General features: G+C 48.4%; 1 protein-coding gene and 1 long non-coding RNA gene across 2 annotated transcripts in view; one reads left to right on the forward strand and one right to left on the reverse strand.

Annotated features, from left to right (window-relative positions):
* Positions 1 to 1290: 1290 nt before the first annotated feature.
* On the reverse strand, positions 1291 to 5827 carry DUSP6 (dual specificity phosphatase 6). The gene is made up of 3 exons (XM_042947336.1): positions 4971 to 5827; positions 3886 to 4323; positions 1291 to 2808 (listed from the first exon to the last, which is right to left on the reverse strand). The coding sequence occupies exons 1-3, from the start codon at positions 5368 to 5370 to the stop codon at positions 2501 to 2503; spliced, it is 1146 nt and encodes a 381-aa protein (XP_042803270.1). The 5' UTR covers positions 5371 to 5827; the 3' UTR covers positions 1291 to 2500.
* Positions 5828 to 5830: 3 nt separating this feature from the next.
* LOC122224898 overlaps positions 5831 to 12826 on the forward strand; it is a 65835-nt gene continuing 58839 nt past the window's right edge. The window contains exon 1 of the long non-coding RNA XR_006204993.1: positions 5831 to 7276. This is a non-coding gene — a long non-coding RNA (uncharacterized LOC122224898). The remainder of the gene's footprint in view (positions 7277 to 12826) is intronic.

Consider the following 12826-nt stretch of genomic DNA (forward strand, 5'->3'; position numbering starts at 1 on the left):
CTGCAGCTGGACAGGAAATTGCTAACGCTGCTTGCAAATCCCTACTTTGAACAGGCAGTTTAGGGAATGCCAGGAGCGGAAACCGTTCAGAACTGGATTAACACGAGCCAAGTTGAACTGCAACCCACTTCTCCTTTCTCAGCTCTGGTTGACTTGGGGCACCCAAATGGGAAAGACTGAGTTGGTACTTTTCTGCACTGTTTCTGTTTGCCCTCTAAACATGCTTAGTTGCCAGAAGTCACCCTGGACTGTCTGATACGATTGCCATAATATCAGAGCCACTCGCCTCTCATAACGTAGATCACCAAATGATCCAACTGGCATCTCACACGCACCTGTGGGTGAAAAGCTCATCTCTCTCCTCAATGCAGGTGAAGGGGCTAAATTCATTTGAAAATTCTAATTCTTTTGATTTCCTACACCCGCCCTTTACTTTTATTTTTGGTTTGTGTATCTTTACACTTGGGACAAGGAGAGGGGATGTCCCAAGGAAAAAGACAGGATATTAAGCCTTTACCTCGAAAGGTACTGTTTAAAATAACTTCGACATAAGGTTCAGTAGTAGCGTCTGGCCCACACTCTAAACCAGCTAAGCACAAAGCACATTAGAACAGGAGTGGCAAAGTTTTAGCTCAAGTGTCAATGTGCAATTTTAAAGCCCACACCCAGGCTTGGTGAGAAGCTTAGCTATGCCTGCCACATGTGCGGGAGCAAGGAAAAGGGAGACGTCATTTCCGATTCACTTGATATTCCGACACTAGGATAGCTTGCAGGTAGAAGTGCCCCAGTAACAAACTGGCACAACGATTGTCCCTAGTTCTCCCAGGCATGTGTATTATCGAGTAGAAGGCCCTGACAGGGAAGGAGAGAGGTTAACACTGTGACTATCTTGTTATTCCGGAACCCCCTCTTTATGACTATTCAGGAACAGCCAAACTTTATACTTCAGCAAGGTGTGCTGTATGGCTTCATTTTTCTTCAAGGGCATTCCTATTTTCTTAAATGGGCCAGAGTTGTATTCATAAAGTGTTGTCGGAACACATCATACAGCCAGTTCATTCTATGATGTCATCTTTATTTGAAGCAAGCGGTTAATGTCATAAACTACACCTGAAAAACATTCCTGGGATTGCTTAGGCGATGGGAACTTTGCCCTGCTGTTCCTGTAGTACTTTACAAGCCAATTTCACTTCCCCGCTGAAAAATTCCTTAAAAGTATCACTTCACAGGTAGGTACAATTAAAGAGAGATTAAAAAAAAAAAATACACATTCAATAGCCAAAATAGTCATTTATTAATAATTTAAGGTTTTACATTCTTATAATAAATTTCAGCTCAAAACTTTACACCATGAACATAATGGGGCAACTTGACTCTCCCTTTCCACAATCATATGCACTTCACCTATCAACCGGGTACCCAAGCTCACACACACACTTCCAGTTTTATACAAATTTTTTTTTTTAAAAAAAGGAAAGAAACCAACCCAAAGTATTGCATTTGAGGTGACACTCCCTGAAGAATTTTGTACAGAGGTAATATACTGTTTAGCACAGCTGAAGTTTAAAAAAAAAAAAAAGTGAGCCCATGATTTTGGTGTCTTTCCAAGATATCCCCTTTGAGACAACACAAGCCAAAATATTTACAAAGGTAAGGCATAGTCAAACTACATTAAGAAGGGAAAAAAAATCACAAGGAAGATATATGAAAGAGAGTAAAGGCTGCACCATAACAAGGTCTCAGTGAGAACAGTGTCCATGAAAACGTGATTCAGAGTTGGTGAAGTCGAGCATGCTGCAAATATACCCTTTGGATTAGAAAAGAGCAAACATTTCTGGTTTTTCTGTTTTAAGAAGTGGCGTACTGCTCTCCCTTTGGATGATTTCTTTTAAACCCATCAAAGAAAAAACAAACACAATTCAAACAAACACGGTCAAGTGATTTAAGATCAAATATTTACAATAATCAAATGGAGTATCAGATTTGTTTTCTTTATTATTACCTTTATTTATTTATTTATTTATTTTATTTTTTATATTTTTTTGCAAACTGATACTACAAATACAGAGCTGAAACCTCTCTTTGGCTCCTCTATATGCAAAATTGAATCCGTCTTCACTGAAGACAGTATGTAATCAGTTCCAGGCGCAAAAAGAAACAGTCATACGAGGCCCTAAACACATGCTCCTCCCCTACCATTTGGTCCTACCCTATATACTTGGTGACCCTAGAATTCCAGTCCCTGCCTGGGTAGGCTGTACACACGGGCGTGGAGCGAACCTATGGCCCGTATCTATACAGCATGTTCTGTTCTTCCAACAAGAATGGAGCAAATCTCTCCCATGGTAATAACCAATTCCACACGTGGGAACCTCGTCTAATACAGACAACTGGTGTCATTCTGACACCTGCGGCCGTGTACAAAGAAAGCAGCCCAGCTGATGCTGCCAAGAGAAACGGCTAAAGGAACGGACACATCCGGTGAGGCGTGTGGGGCCTCTCACGTGGATTGCAGGGAGCCCGCCTGGTAGACGTTCTGGTTGGAGGGGGTGGTAAAATAGAGCTGCTGCGTGGGGGCCCGATTGTCACAGGGGCTGCTGAGTCCAAGCGTCCTCTCGAAGTCCAGCAGCTGGCCCATGAAGTTGAAGTTGGGCGAGATGTTGGATTTCTTCATCTTGACAATGTCATAAGCATCGTTCATTGACAGATTGAGCTTCTGCATAAGATAAGCCACAGTTACAGTGACCGAACGGCTGATGCCAGCCAGGCAATGCACCAAGACGCCACAGTTTTTGCCCCGGGCTTCATCTGTAAACACAAAAAGAAAGGCAAGCTTTCAGTAGACCGAAAACCACGCTTTGTGAATGATTAGTCTAAAAAGTGAGTTAAAAGAAAAGACAAAGAAAAGAAAGAAAGAAAGAAAGAAAGAAAGAAAGAAAGAAAGAAGAATCGTGTGTGGCAGCTGGACCCTGCAGGAAGCAGAAAATGTATCATTGAGATAAAACATGTACACTGGGCACAATTACATATTTCAGATATTTTCTGAAAAGGGAGCTTTTGTATTAAGTTTCTGCCAACAACAACAACAAAAAATCCTTAATGTGTGCATTCTTTGCCTCAGCATGTGAATACCAGAAACCCTGCAATATGGTCTTGAATGCCTTTTATACAGACAAGCAGACTGCAAGGGTCTATTAAATTATTCTCCAACTGTTGTGCAGCTAACAATGGAGGTATTCAGGCATTTTAAAAGAGAGAGGGAAGTCACAGGGGACAGCCCATTAGGAGGAACAGGATGTCGACATGGCCTGAAAATGAGTTCCTTTGTAATAGGAAATGCATTACAATGCCTGGAGATTCGCTTCTCCAGGCTTCCAGCCCACAGTCCTTCCTGCTGGGCTCAGGTTACCCTCACTGTCTCACTGTGAACCCGTATCACAGTAACATTCAACTGAATTACAACATCTAGCATTCATAGAGCTTTCCAACAACTAACCTGATGTCCTAAAATAACTGTCAGATCTTTTAAAATTATAAAGCAGTGCTAAAATTCCTGTCAATGAGGAGGACTTCTAGCTAGCCTTTTCCAAGTCCAAAGACTGTGAGAAAATTCTGTTGCCCGATAATACACAGCCCCCTCTCAAATGACTGAATTCAAAGTGTCAGAAAGCACCATTTCAAAGACACCTGTGGTCTGCAGCCATGTCAATAGGCACTTTTTCTTTCTTTTAGCAAGAAGATAAACCAGAATTCCCTGCTTGTAACATTAGAGACCTGCAATCAGACATGCTAACAAGCAGCAAGAAAGGTTAACAGCTTAAGTTCTATGAATGGCTAGGAATTTTGCATTTAAAAGTCTGAGGAAGGACTCTTAATTAGTCTCACCTATGAAAGAAATGGCCTCAGGGAAAAACTGGGACAGGTTTTGACTCCAGTGATCCGAGATGGGGATCTGCTTGTATTTAAACTCTCCTGCGTTCTCAAAGAGATTCGGCAAATTGGGGGTGACGTTCAAGATGTACTTGATGCCGAACTCCTCCAACACGTCCAGGTTGGTGGAGTCCTTGGCACAGCCCAAATAGAGGAAGGGCAAGATCTCCACGGGGAAAGAAGGCTGGCTGTTGGACAGCGGGCTGCCATCCGAGTCCGTTGCACTATTGGGGTCTCGGTCAAGGTCAGACTCAATGTCCGAGGAGGAGTCAGAGCTGATCCGCAGGCCCCCGAGCCCCAGCACTGGCAACGGTGGCGAGCTGCTGCTACATGAGCCGTCTAGATTCGTCTCGCAGTGCAGGGCGAACTCGGCTTGGAACTTACTGAAGCCACCTGCCAGGACGAGAAAGGCAATAGTGTAACCTGAGATCCCGTAGTAGTTTTCACAGCTAGTGAGAGCCGCGGCCGGGCGCAGGAAACACCCCAGCACCCTACGAACCCCCTACACACAGACCCAACTATAACAGAAAGACACTTAAATGTGTACCCTCGGGAGTGGAACGAACAGGCCCGCCTTCCCTGGAAACCCTTCTTTTAAATCCGGAGATGCATAAAAGGGCAACTTTTAAAAATATTTTGAGGGACCAGGAGGTGCGATCTGCACACACACACACACACACACACACACACACACACACACACACACCATGACCTCTCCTGTCCTGCAAATCTCAATTCAAGATCGAACGATAGAAAGCAGGGACAGGTGGAGGAGACTCCCGGTAGGCAGGAGGAATCGTTAGAAAGAAACAACCCGTGCCTGTGGCCGGAAGCTGGTGGATTCTGCGCCAGCCTGCTCGCGAGTGCGGGACGCTCGAGGTTCGCAGCCGGTAGCTGGCGGCTGTCCCCCGACCCCGCGGCGCGACTCAGAAGCGCCAGTCAAGCGCAGCAGGGCCACTTGCAGTCCTCGTGCCCTGCCCGCAGCGCACAGCCCCGCGACCCCCGCCCGGCCCCGCGCGCGGGGCTCCCCCGGCGCGTACCTTCCAAGTAGAACGCCCGGCAGCCCTCGTCCTTGAGCTTCTTGAGCAGCAATCCAAGCACCGACTCGCCGCCGGTGTTCTCGTTCCAGTCGCTGCTACTCTCGTCGTAAAGCACCACGGTGTCGGTGCCGCAGCGCCGGGTGAAGCGGTCCCGGTCCTCGCCACGGGTGAAGAGCGCGCGCACCGGCAGGTTGCCCTTTTGCAGGCGCCGCAGCATGATGCCCGGGATGGCCACGTTGATGGCTGACTCGATGTGCGACGACTCATACAGCTCCTGCGGCCGGCAGTCCATCAGCAGCAGCCGCTCGTTGCCCAGCTCCAACTGCTCGTTGAGCCACGCCACGGTCTTGCTGATCGCCATTTCCGACGCGAAGGGCACGGGTCTGAGCGTATCTATCATGGGGGTCGAGCTACCGGAGAGGGCGGGGTGCCTAGCAGACGCCCCTCGGGGCAGGCATAGGCCGAGCGCGCTACGCGAAGCTGCCGCTCTCTGAGCGGGGTTTAATTCCACCTCGTCCTTCCCAGACCGTGTTAGCGGTTGGGGAAGGCGAGACAGAAGTGAAGCCGGCAGTTCCCGCTGCACCCCGCTGCAGCCGCTCGCTCTTGGTGTCAATGAATCTCTTTGAATGAAGCTGCCCAGACAGTTTTGTTCCTCCCCAGTGAATGAAATCCAATTAATTCGGACTCCCTGCTACTAAGAGGGGAGGGGAAAAAAAAAAAAAAAAGTCCAGCGGCTCCTAATCCCTCCCTTCAAGGCTGCACCTCAAATCCGCCCAGGCGTCTTTCTCCTCGGATTATTCAAACCTCGATTTGCTCACTCTCCCTTGGACTCAACCCTCGCACACCCCCTGCGCGAGGCAGCTCCTCAATGGATACAAACAGCGAGCGTCTCAATGGATACATTCTCCCGGCCAGCCAATGAGCGCGCTGCGGAAGGGGCTGTTGCCGTGGGGACGGGCCGGCTGGAACAGGTTGTGTTGATGAATTGTTAATGAGTTTGTCATTCACAAAAACGGAAAGGAATTTCCGCTCCGGATAAGCCCCAGTGCAAACAAGCTGCAACAGCGGGCTCGGCGGGAGGAAGGAGAAAGAAGAGGAGGCGGCGGCGGAGGAGGAGCGGGGCACATAAACCAGGGCACTTCAGTTGTCTCATGTTTCCTTCTGTTGAGAGTTCACACTTCGCGTCGGAACTTTTGCGCACAAATGGTGCAATTAGCAGGCACAAAAGCCCTTGTTCGTGACGCCTGTGTTCGCAAGCTAGCTTTAAGAAAACTTGTGCTTTTTTTTTCCTTTTTATTCCCTTTAAACTCATTTGGACAGGAGTTCGCCTGAACCCCCCTCCTCCGCCCTTCTTTAGGCGGTGTGTGGCATTTGTTTGCCAGTTTAAAAAACCCAGCTCTGTTTGCTCTGATGTTCTTTTAGCTGAGGCTGTGTTGGGGCTGGTGAACTGCCTGGGCTTTAGTGACCGATGAGGTGTTAAATGCTAATCCAACATCTTTCGAAACAAACTAGGATTTTGTTGGAACATTTTCAAGCAAGCAAGCAAACAAACAAGTGCCTGGTTGTCCAGATAATAGGGAAGAAGGTTGATGGGGTTTTTTTTGTTTGTTTTTAATAGCGTTTAAATTACTTTATTTTGTTTTTAAACAGTGGAGCCTGCAGAAACAAACTGGTTGGACAGTTCGATGCTTTTATTCCCCTCCAGCGGCCTGGGGCGTTATGAGCCATTGTTCCGGGGATCCAAGCCCTACCCCCCCCCCTTCCTGCGGTCACCCACCGCGCGCTGGGGGGTTGCGCTCGTTAATCATTACTGGGCAGCTAGCTAGGCTTCCGACGGAGGAGCCGGTCTGGCGCGGTTGCCGGGTCTAGGTGCATTCTGGGCGCGCGGAGCCGGGCGGGCTGTCCCCACCAGCGGCGTGTCGTGGGGGAAGTCCTACCGCAAGGCCTGCGGGGGCCCGCGCAGGCTCCGCGATCGGCTACGGTAGACTAGAGAGGCCTGTCAGAGGGGAGCCTTCGGTCTCACCCCGACAACCCCCTCCACTGCGGGTCGCAGGGCACTAGCGAGCACCAGCTGCGCCTGCGCGCTGCGCTCCTGGCCAGCACCCGGTCGCCCCCGCCTCCTGGCTCAGCTGGCGCTGGGCGTTGGGCTACCCTGAGGTCGGGTGGGGGGCCGAAAGCGGGCCTCTGGGGTTCCGACGCGGCCTGGGGTGGGTAAGAGGCGAGGAGGAGTGCCTGCCGGGACCCCTTGCTCCCACGGAGAGCTGGGAGTCGCAGGGAACGTCTCGGCCGCTCTGCAGGGCCAGCAGGTAACTGAGGAAGTGCCGGCCAGGCGGGCTCGCAGCTTTCTGCCGCGGCGCCGGGGAGCAGGGCGGGCCGGCCGGGGGCCGGATGGAGGCGTGGCCGGGTGGGGGCCGCGGGGGCGAGGAGGCGCAGACCCCGCGCGCAGAGCTCTATTGTTATATAAAAGTGCCGCGGCCTGCCCCTCCCGAGCGGAAAACCACCTGTGTACCGCCGGCCGGGCGCTGGGGGCAGGGGGGCCCTGCGGCCGGAAAGCGCGGGCCCTAATCCGGCCTCCCCTCCCTAACCCCCGGCGGAAAAGAGGCCGCGCATAGTCCCGCCGCCGCCCGGGAGGCGGAAGCGGGGGCAGTGGTTCGAAGGGGAGCGTGTCTCCCCAAGTGCCCCTCCCGGCGCCCACCGCGAGTATAGCGGAGGGCACCTGAGGTCGCGGGGTCTCCCCCAGCCAGACGCCCCGCACCCACGGGCCTGCCTGCTGACGCCCCGGCTCCGATTTGCATTTTTAGTCACCCGCCTCTTCCTTGGTTTGGGGAATGTAGGCTAAAAAAAGGCGGCTGCGAGGCCCAGGTTGCCAATTTTGGAGCTGTGCTGCAAGCAGGCCGCCCCTGGAGGAGCGTGTTCAACGAAGGTGGGGGTTGCCGCGCGCTCTCCCCGCGCCTTTTTTGGGCATCCCTTGGAACAGAATTCCCATATTTCACTGGGTATCATCTAGTTCCAACTGGAGGAGGCCTGCGCTGGAGTTGAAGCCTCCGATCCACCCCCACCTGTTACAGGCCTTCCCACCCCAAGACGTTCCAGTCACTGGGTCCTGGGGGCGAGGCAGGACGCTCTGCAGTAGAACTGCGAAGGGTAAAATCTTTCAGCCTGGGATCTCCAACAGAAGAGACAGGGAGGGAAGTCGGTTGTTACTTAGCTATTGTAAAAGTGCAGTACCTGGGCATGAGTTTGGGAGGATAACCGCAACACTTCTCAAACCTGAAGACAGAGACGCTTAGTTTGACCTATGCTTCCGAATCCTACATCAACGGAATGTCAGTTCTTCTCAGCACTTTCTAGAAAATGCCATTCGGACCACTCGGTTCTAAGAAGAGGGGCGTAAAGGGTCTTTGAAGCGTGGTGGCCAGGGTTGAAATTGTGCCCCGATCACTTCCTAAACGTTCGGCCTTGGTTAAGTCATCTTTTGTAAACCTCATCTTCCATGTGGCATAATGAAGATAATAAAAATATCCACTTCATAGGTTCTCTGAGATGGTTAAATGGGTGAAGCTTCCTGGCATGATGGTGATGTGCTATTGGCTGTTGATGTTTTTATCGCTGTTAATTCCCAGCCTGCACAATGGTCTGAGTCCTTTTCATCCAGATGCCCTTTGAGGCCTGCCTAACAGCCCGCCTGGAGCTTGGCAGTCTACAGAAAAGCCCTCTGAGGAATGCCCCAGGCAGTTTAATCCATCCCAATTCAGCTGTCAAACAAAGCAGGTGCTGTTACAGACCAGTGTCAAAATCCTTTAAGATGGCTAACACAAAGTACCCAGCTACCTTTCTAACTTCTGCCTAACTGGTCCCCTATTAAACACCCTCTTCTCCAGCCACACCAAAATGATAAAATAGAAACAACATGTAGATTGCACATTTACTACGTGGAAGGCTTGGTTTTGATTTCTGTGTTTACATGCATGATTTTGGTCAGTTTCCAGAAAACCCCATGAAAATCATCCCCATTCACAGCGCTTAAGGAATTTGCACGAGGTCACATAGTAACAAACAGTGGGGTCAAGATTTGAGGTCAGACCATTAAGGATTAGCACATATGTGTTTTACAGGGTATGATGGAGCCCACGCACTGCGCTGTTCCCTGCCAAAATTTGAAGGATTGAGTTCTACGTTTTGAATTTTGACCACCAGGCTTTTTCAGCTTCACATAGTCTGTTGCACCCTCCCCATCAATGTCAAAGATCAAAAGTTAGACTTATTTCCCTGCCGTTTTATATCTGGTTATCTTCTTTGCACACACCTCTTCATTAGTCAGCCGTGCACTAAATGCTGCATATCTTTCTTCCTCCGAATTTGTCTTAGATTCTAATCCTGACAACTGCCATTACTAATCTAGTGTGTCAGCACTGCACGTGGGCCTGGGTTCAAACCTTAGCTCTGTTACTCACTAGTAGTTTGATAGGAGAAAGTCACTTAGCCTCACTGGCCTCCATTCATTCGTTCATTCATTCGTTTATTCACTCATTCACTCCTTTATTCTGGGCTCCAGGAAATCAGGGAATAAAATGGGCAAGAATACCTACCCTTCCCCCACTCCGAGCTTACGTTCTGTTGAAGACAGACAATAAACAAAAGAATTATACAGTATGTTAGAAAGTGAAAGTGCTGTGGAAAAAAACAAGGGAATTCAGTAGTGTGTAAAATTAGGAATAGTTATACATTCATTACGGGCCTAGGAGGATTAGAGACACCCAAAAAGTGTAGGGCACAAAGTGGGTATTCAAAAGATGATGTTTTTAAAACTCACTGCCTTGTTCCTGCAGAAAGTTGACTCCCCGTTGCTGGTGATCTTGTCTTGATCCTCATCATCCTGGCCCTGTTGCCCAGGCTGTCAGGAAAAAGGCTCTCGGAAGAATTCTAGCATCAGGAAGAACCACAGGCTTTCTGATTTCCGGAGGCCCCAGTTCCCTGCTGAGGGTATCATTCATATGCAGAAAACGGTGTTTCCAGATTTGAGCATGAAGCAGGTCTTGCCTTACCCCTCAGAAGTGCACAGAAGCAATGTTACATGTCCTAATTTCTCTGTGTGTGTATGTATTTGTGTGAATGCACCAAGCACTCCCGCTTGAATTCTTTTCATCAAGTGTTTCCCCTGGAAAGCCCCTTGAAAGTAAGTCTTTTGTTTATGAATGCTTGCTTGCCTATTGGAGAAGCATTCCAACTTTGCAGACATTTTCCTGTGTTTGAGGACACTTGCAATTTACTAGACCCAGAAGAGTTAGCATGACTTTTAATCTTCTTGAAGTAATCTCTCTGTGAATACAATATTTATTAACACATCGTGTGAAAATAAGCTCAGTTTTCCGTCAATGAGAGTGTTTTGGAAGGTCTGACTTAAAATGTAGTCTTGTGGCATATTCAAGATTCACTTTTAGAAGTCCCAAGGAGGCCCTCAAAGTGACAGCCAGTGGCTTTCTGAACAGCTAAGCCTCAGAACAGAATTTCTCTGCAGTTGAGAAATGTGTTTGACACAGACCTGATTGAAAGGGCATATGGGGTTCACAAAACTTGAGCTGAACTCTCCTGACAGGTGCCTCACAAAGACAGCAAGTTCTGTCTGAACAGCAGGAACTGTGGAACACAAGAGGCCCACAGGCCTGACAATAGGAAACACACATTCTGCACACTGATAGGCCGTGCGTAGGGAAAGCCAAAAGGAGTTTCAAGCATGAGCCCCAAATTAAAATACCACGACTGCTGATCCTGGCTTGCAGTCAAACAGCCTGCCCCTTGATGAGTTGCTGAAGGGTCTTATTAAGCACAGGCTAATGATTTTCCCAAACAACGTGGAGGTGGGGAGAAAGGCAAGCTAGGTTAGACAGCAGCTAACAGGTAGGTAGGGAGCAGCAGTGCCAGAATTACACGTCTACAGTCACATCCAGGGAGTGGTTGGAGCTTTCCTAGAAAGGAGATGGACTTTTGCACCTTGCCAGAATGACATGACCCAAAGGAAACTATGAACCATTGTGAAGTCAGACCTTGGCCTCAGTCAGGCTAAGTTCTGAAAAATTACGGTCTTCATCGGCTCTCTTGTGTTTTGTTTCCCATCGCCCTGTGGAATGTACATTAATAGGCATTCAGGATCCCATAGAGACGTGATCTAGAATATTCTTCCGAAGCTAGACAGTCTAGTGAGGAAATTCGTTGAAAGATAAAATGTTGATTTCTTCTTTCAGATGCATTCGTCCCTTTCCTTCCAGTTGCATACATTCATTGATTCCTCCCTCGTATCCTTTATTTCAAAACGTAAGAACTACAAAAGCATATGTAAATGTGTATGTAAGAAGTCATCAGGAAGTTGGCATCTCTGAGGACAGCTAAGCTCACTCACTGTTTTTTTGTTACTCTCGTTGTTTGGAAAAGGATGATGATGCCTTGCTTCCCATTGTACTATTTCCAAAGCCCAGCAATATCCTTAGTGGGAAATTAGGCTTTGCCTTCGGGGGAGGCAAGGGACTATGTGTAGCTGTCTTGCCAGAAGCTCCCCAGTCATGTCATGAAGCATCATTGATGCTTCCTGGGCATTAGCCATGCTGCAGCTACACGCAGAACATTTGCCTTGTGCCTCCTTGTGTGGGCCTTGGCTCCTCTGGCGACTTTTCTCCTCATCTTGTGCTCCTTTATTTATGCAGGTGTGAACAATACAAATAACTGTTGGGTAAGAGAACTAATTATTATTCTAAGTAGGTGCTATTTCCTCTCAGCCCTTTTGCCTCAGCGATCAGTAGAAATGATTATGTGTGTCCACAAGACAAGCGAGGCACGCTTTAGCTTCATCGATTAAACTTAAGAACTTGCAGATCACCCAGAATACATTGAGGGAACCCCAGGGGCCTCCAGACTCCAGTGTAAGCAACTCTGCTTTCGGCCATTTGAGGGGTTAATTACAAAAGTTATATTTGGGTATATTGCAAAAAACACAACGACAACATAAGGGCTACAATCTCTTCTACATCCAGCCTTATAGATGTTAAATTAAATCTAACTGCTTCCATGATACCTTTGCCAAGCAGATATACCGTTACTCCGGTTTTATAGTGGGGAAGGCTGGACTCAAATGTCAGGTAATTACACAAGAATCCAAACTTGCACCTCGGTCCCTTGGAAACCTGTCCAGTAGGTATGTTTTGCTCCCTACTTGATAGGTATAGCTCTAAAGCATGACTCCATGCAGACTGTTGTGAATTCAACCTGTTATAAAACGGCAACTTCTATATAACTTGTTAAATTTTATTTTGCTTGTCAAGACTGGGAGTTCTGGATTGACTCCAGGACTGGGGTTGGTCTGAGACCAACCTGGATTCTAATCCTGACTCACAAATTTTCTAATCATGTGACTCTGGGGGAGATCACATAATCTCCCTATGCCTCAGTGTCCTCATCTGTAAAATGGGGATACTATATTACAGGGCTATTGTAATGAATGACTTCTCTTTGTAAAGGGGTAGGAACAGTCCTGAAACAGTAATAATTCATTGACAGTTACCTGTTTTTATTATTAACACGCACACACATACAGTTCTTTTTTTTTTTTTTTTCTTTTAGAGAGAGAGGGGGACAGAGGATCTGAAGGGGACTCAGTGCTGACAGCAGTGAGCCCAATGCAGGGCTCAAACTCACAAACCGCAAGATCATGACCTGAGCCGAATTCGGTTGCTTAACCAACTGAGCCACCCAGGCGCCCTCAACACACAGTTCTTAATGTTTATTGACCTTGCTGAAAGGGGATTATATAGTGGAAAACACGACAGTGTCCATTTGTTCTCAGGAATAGAAACTATCCATACAAG

Source organism: Panthera leo, chromosome B4, assembly GCF_018350215.1.
Source record: "Panthera leo isolate Ple1 chromosome B4, P.leo_Ple1_pat1.1, whole genome shotgun sequence".
NCBI classification, from domain to species: domain Eukaryota; kingdom Metazoa; phylum Chordata; class Mammalia; order Carnivora; family Felidae; genus Panthera; species Panthera leo.

Coding starts and splice junctions, on each gene's coding strand:
- DUSP6 (XM_042947336.1), bottom strand. CDS start 5,370: ATGATAGATACGCTCAGACCCGTGCCCTTCGCGTCGGAAATGGCGATC. Junction 4,324..4,970: donor CCGGGCGTTCTACTTGGAAG/GTACGCGCCGGG, acceptor TCGTCCTGGCAG/GTGGCTTCAGTAAGTTCCAA. Junction 2,809..3,885: donor TGAGGCCATTTCTTTCATAG/GTGAGACTAATT, acceptor TTGTGTTTACAG/ATGAAGCCCGGGGCAAAAAC.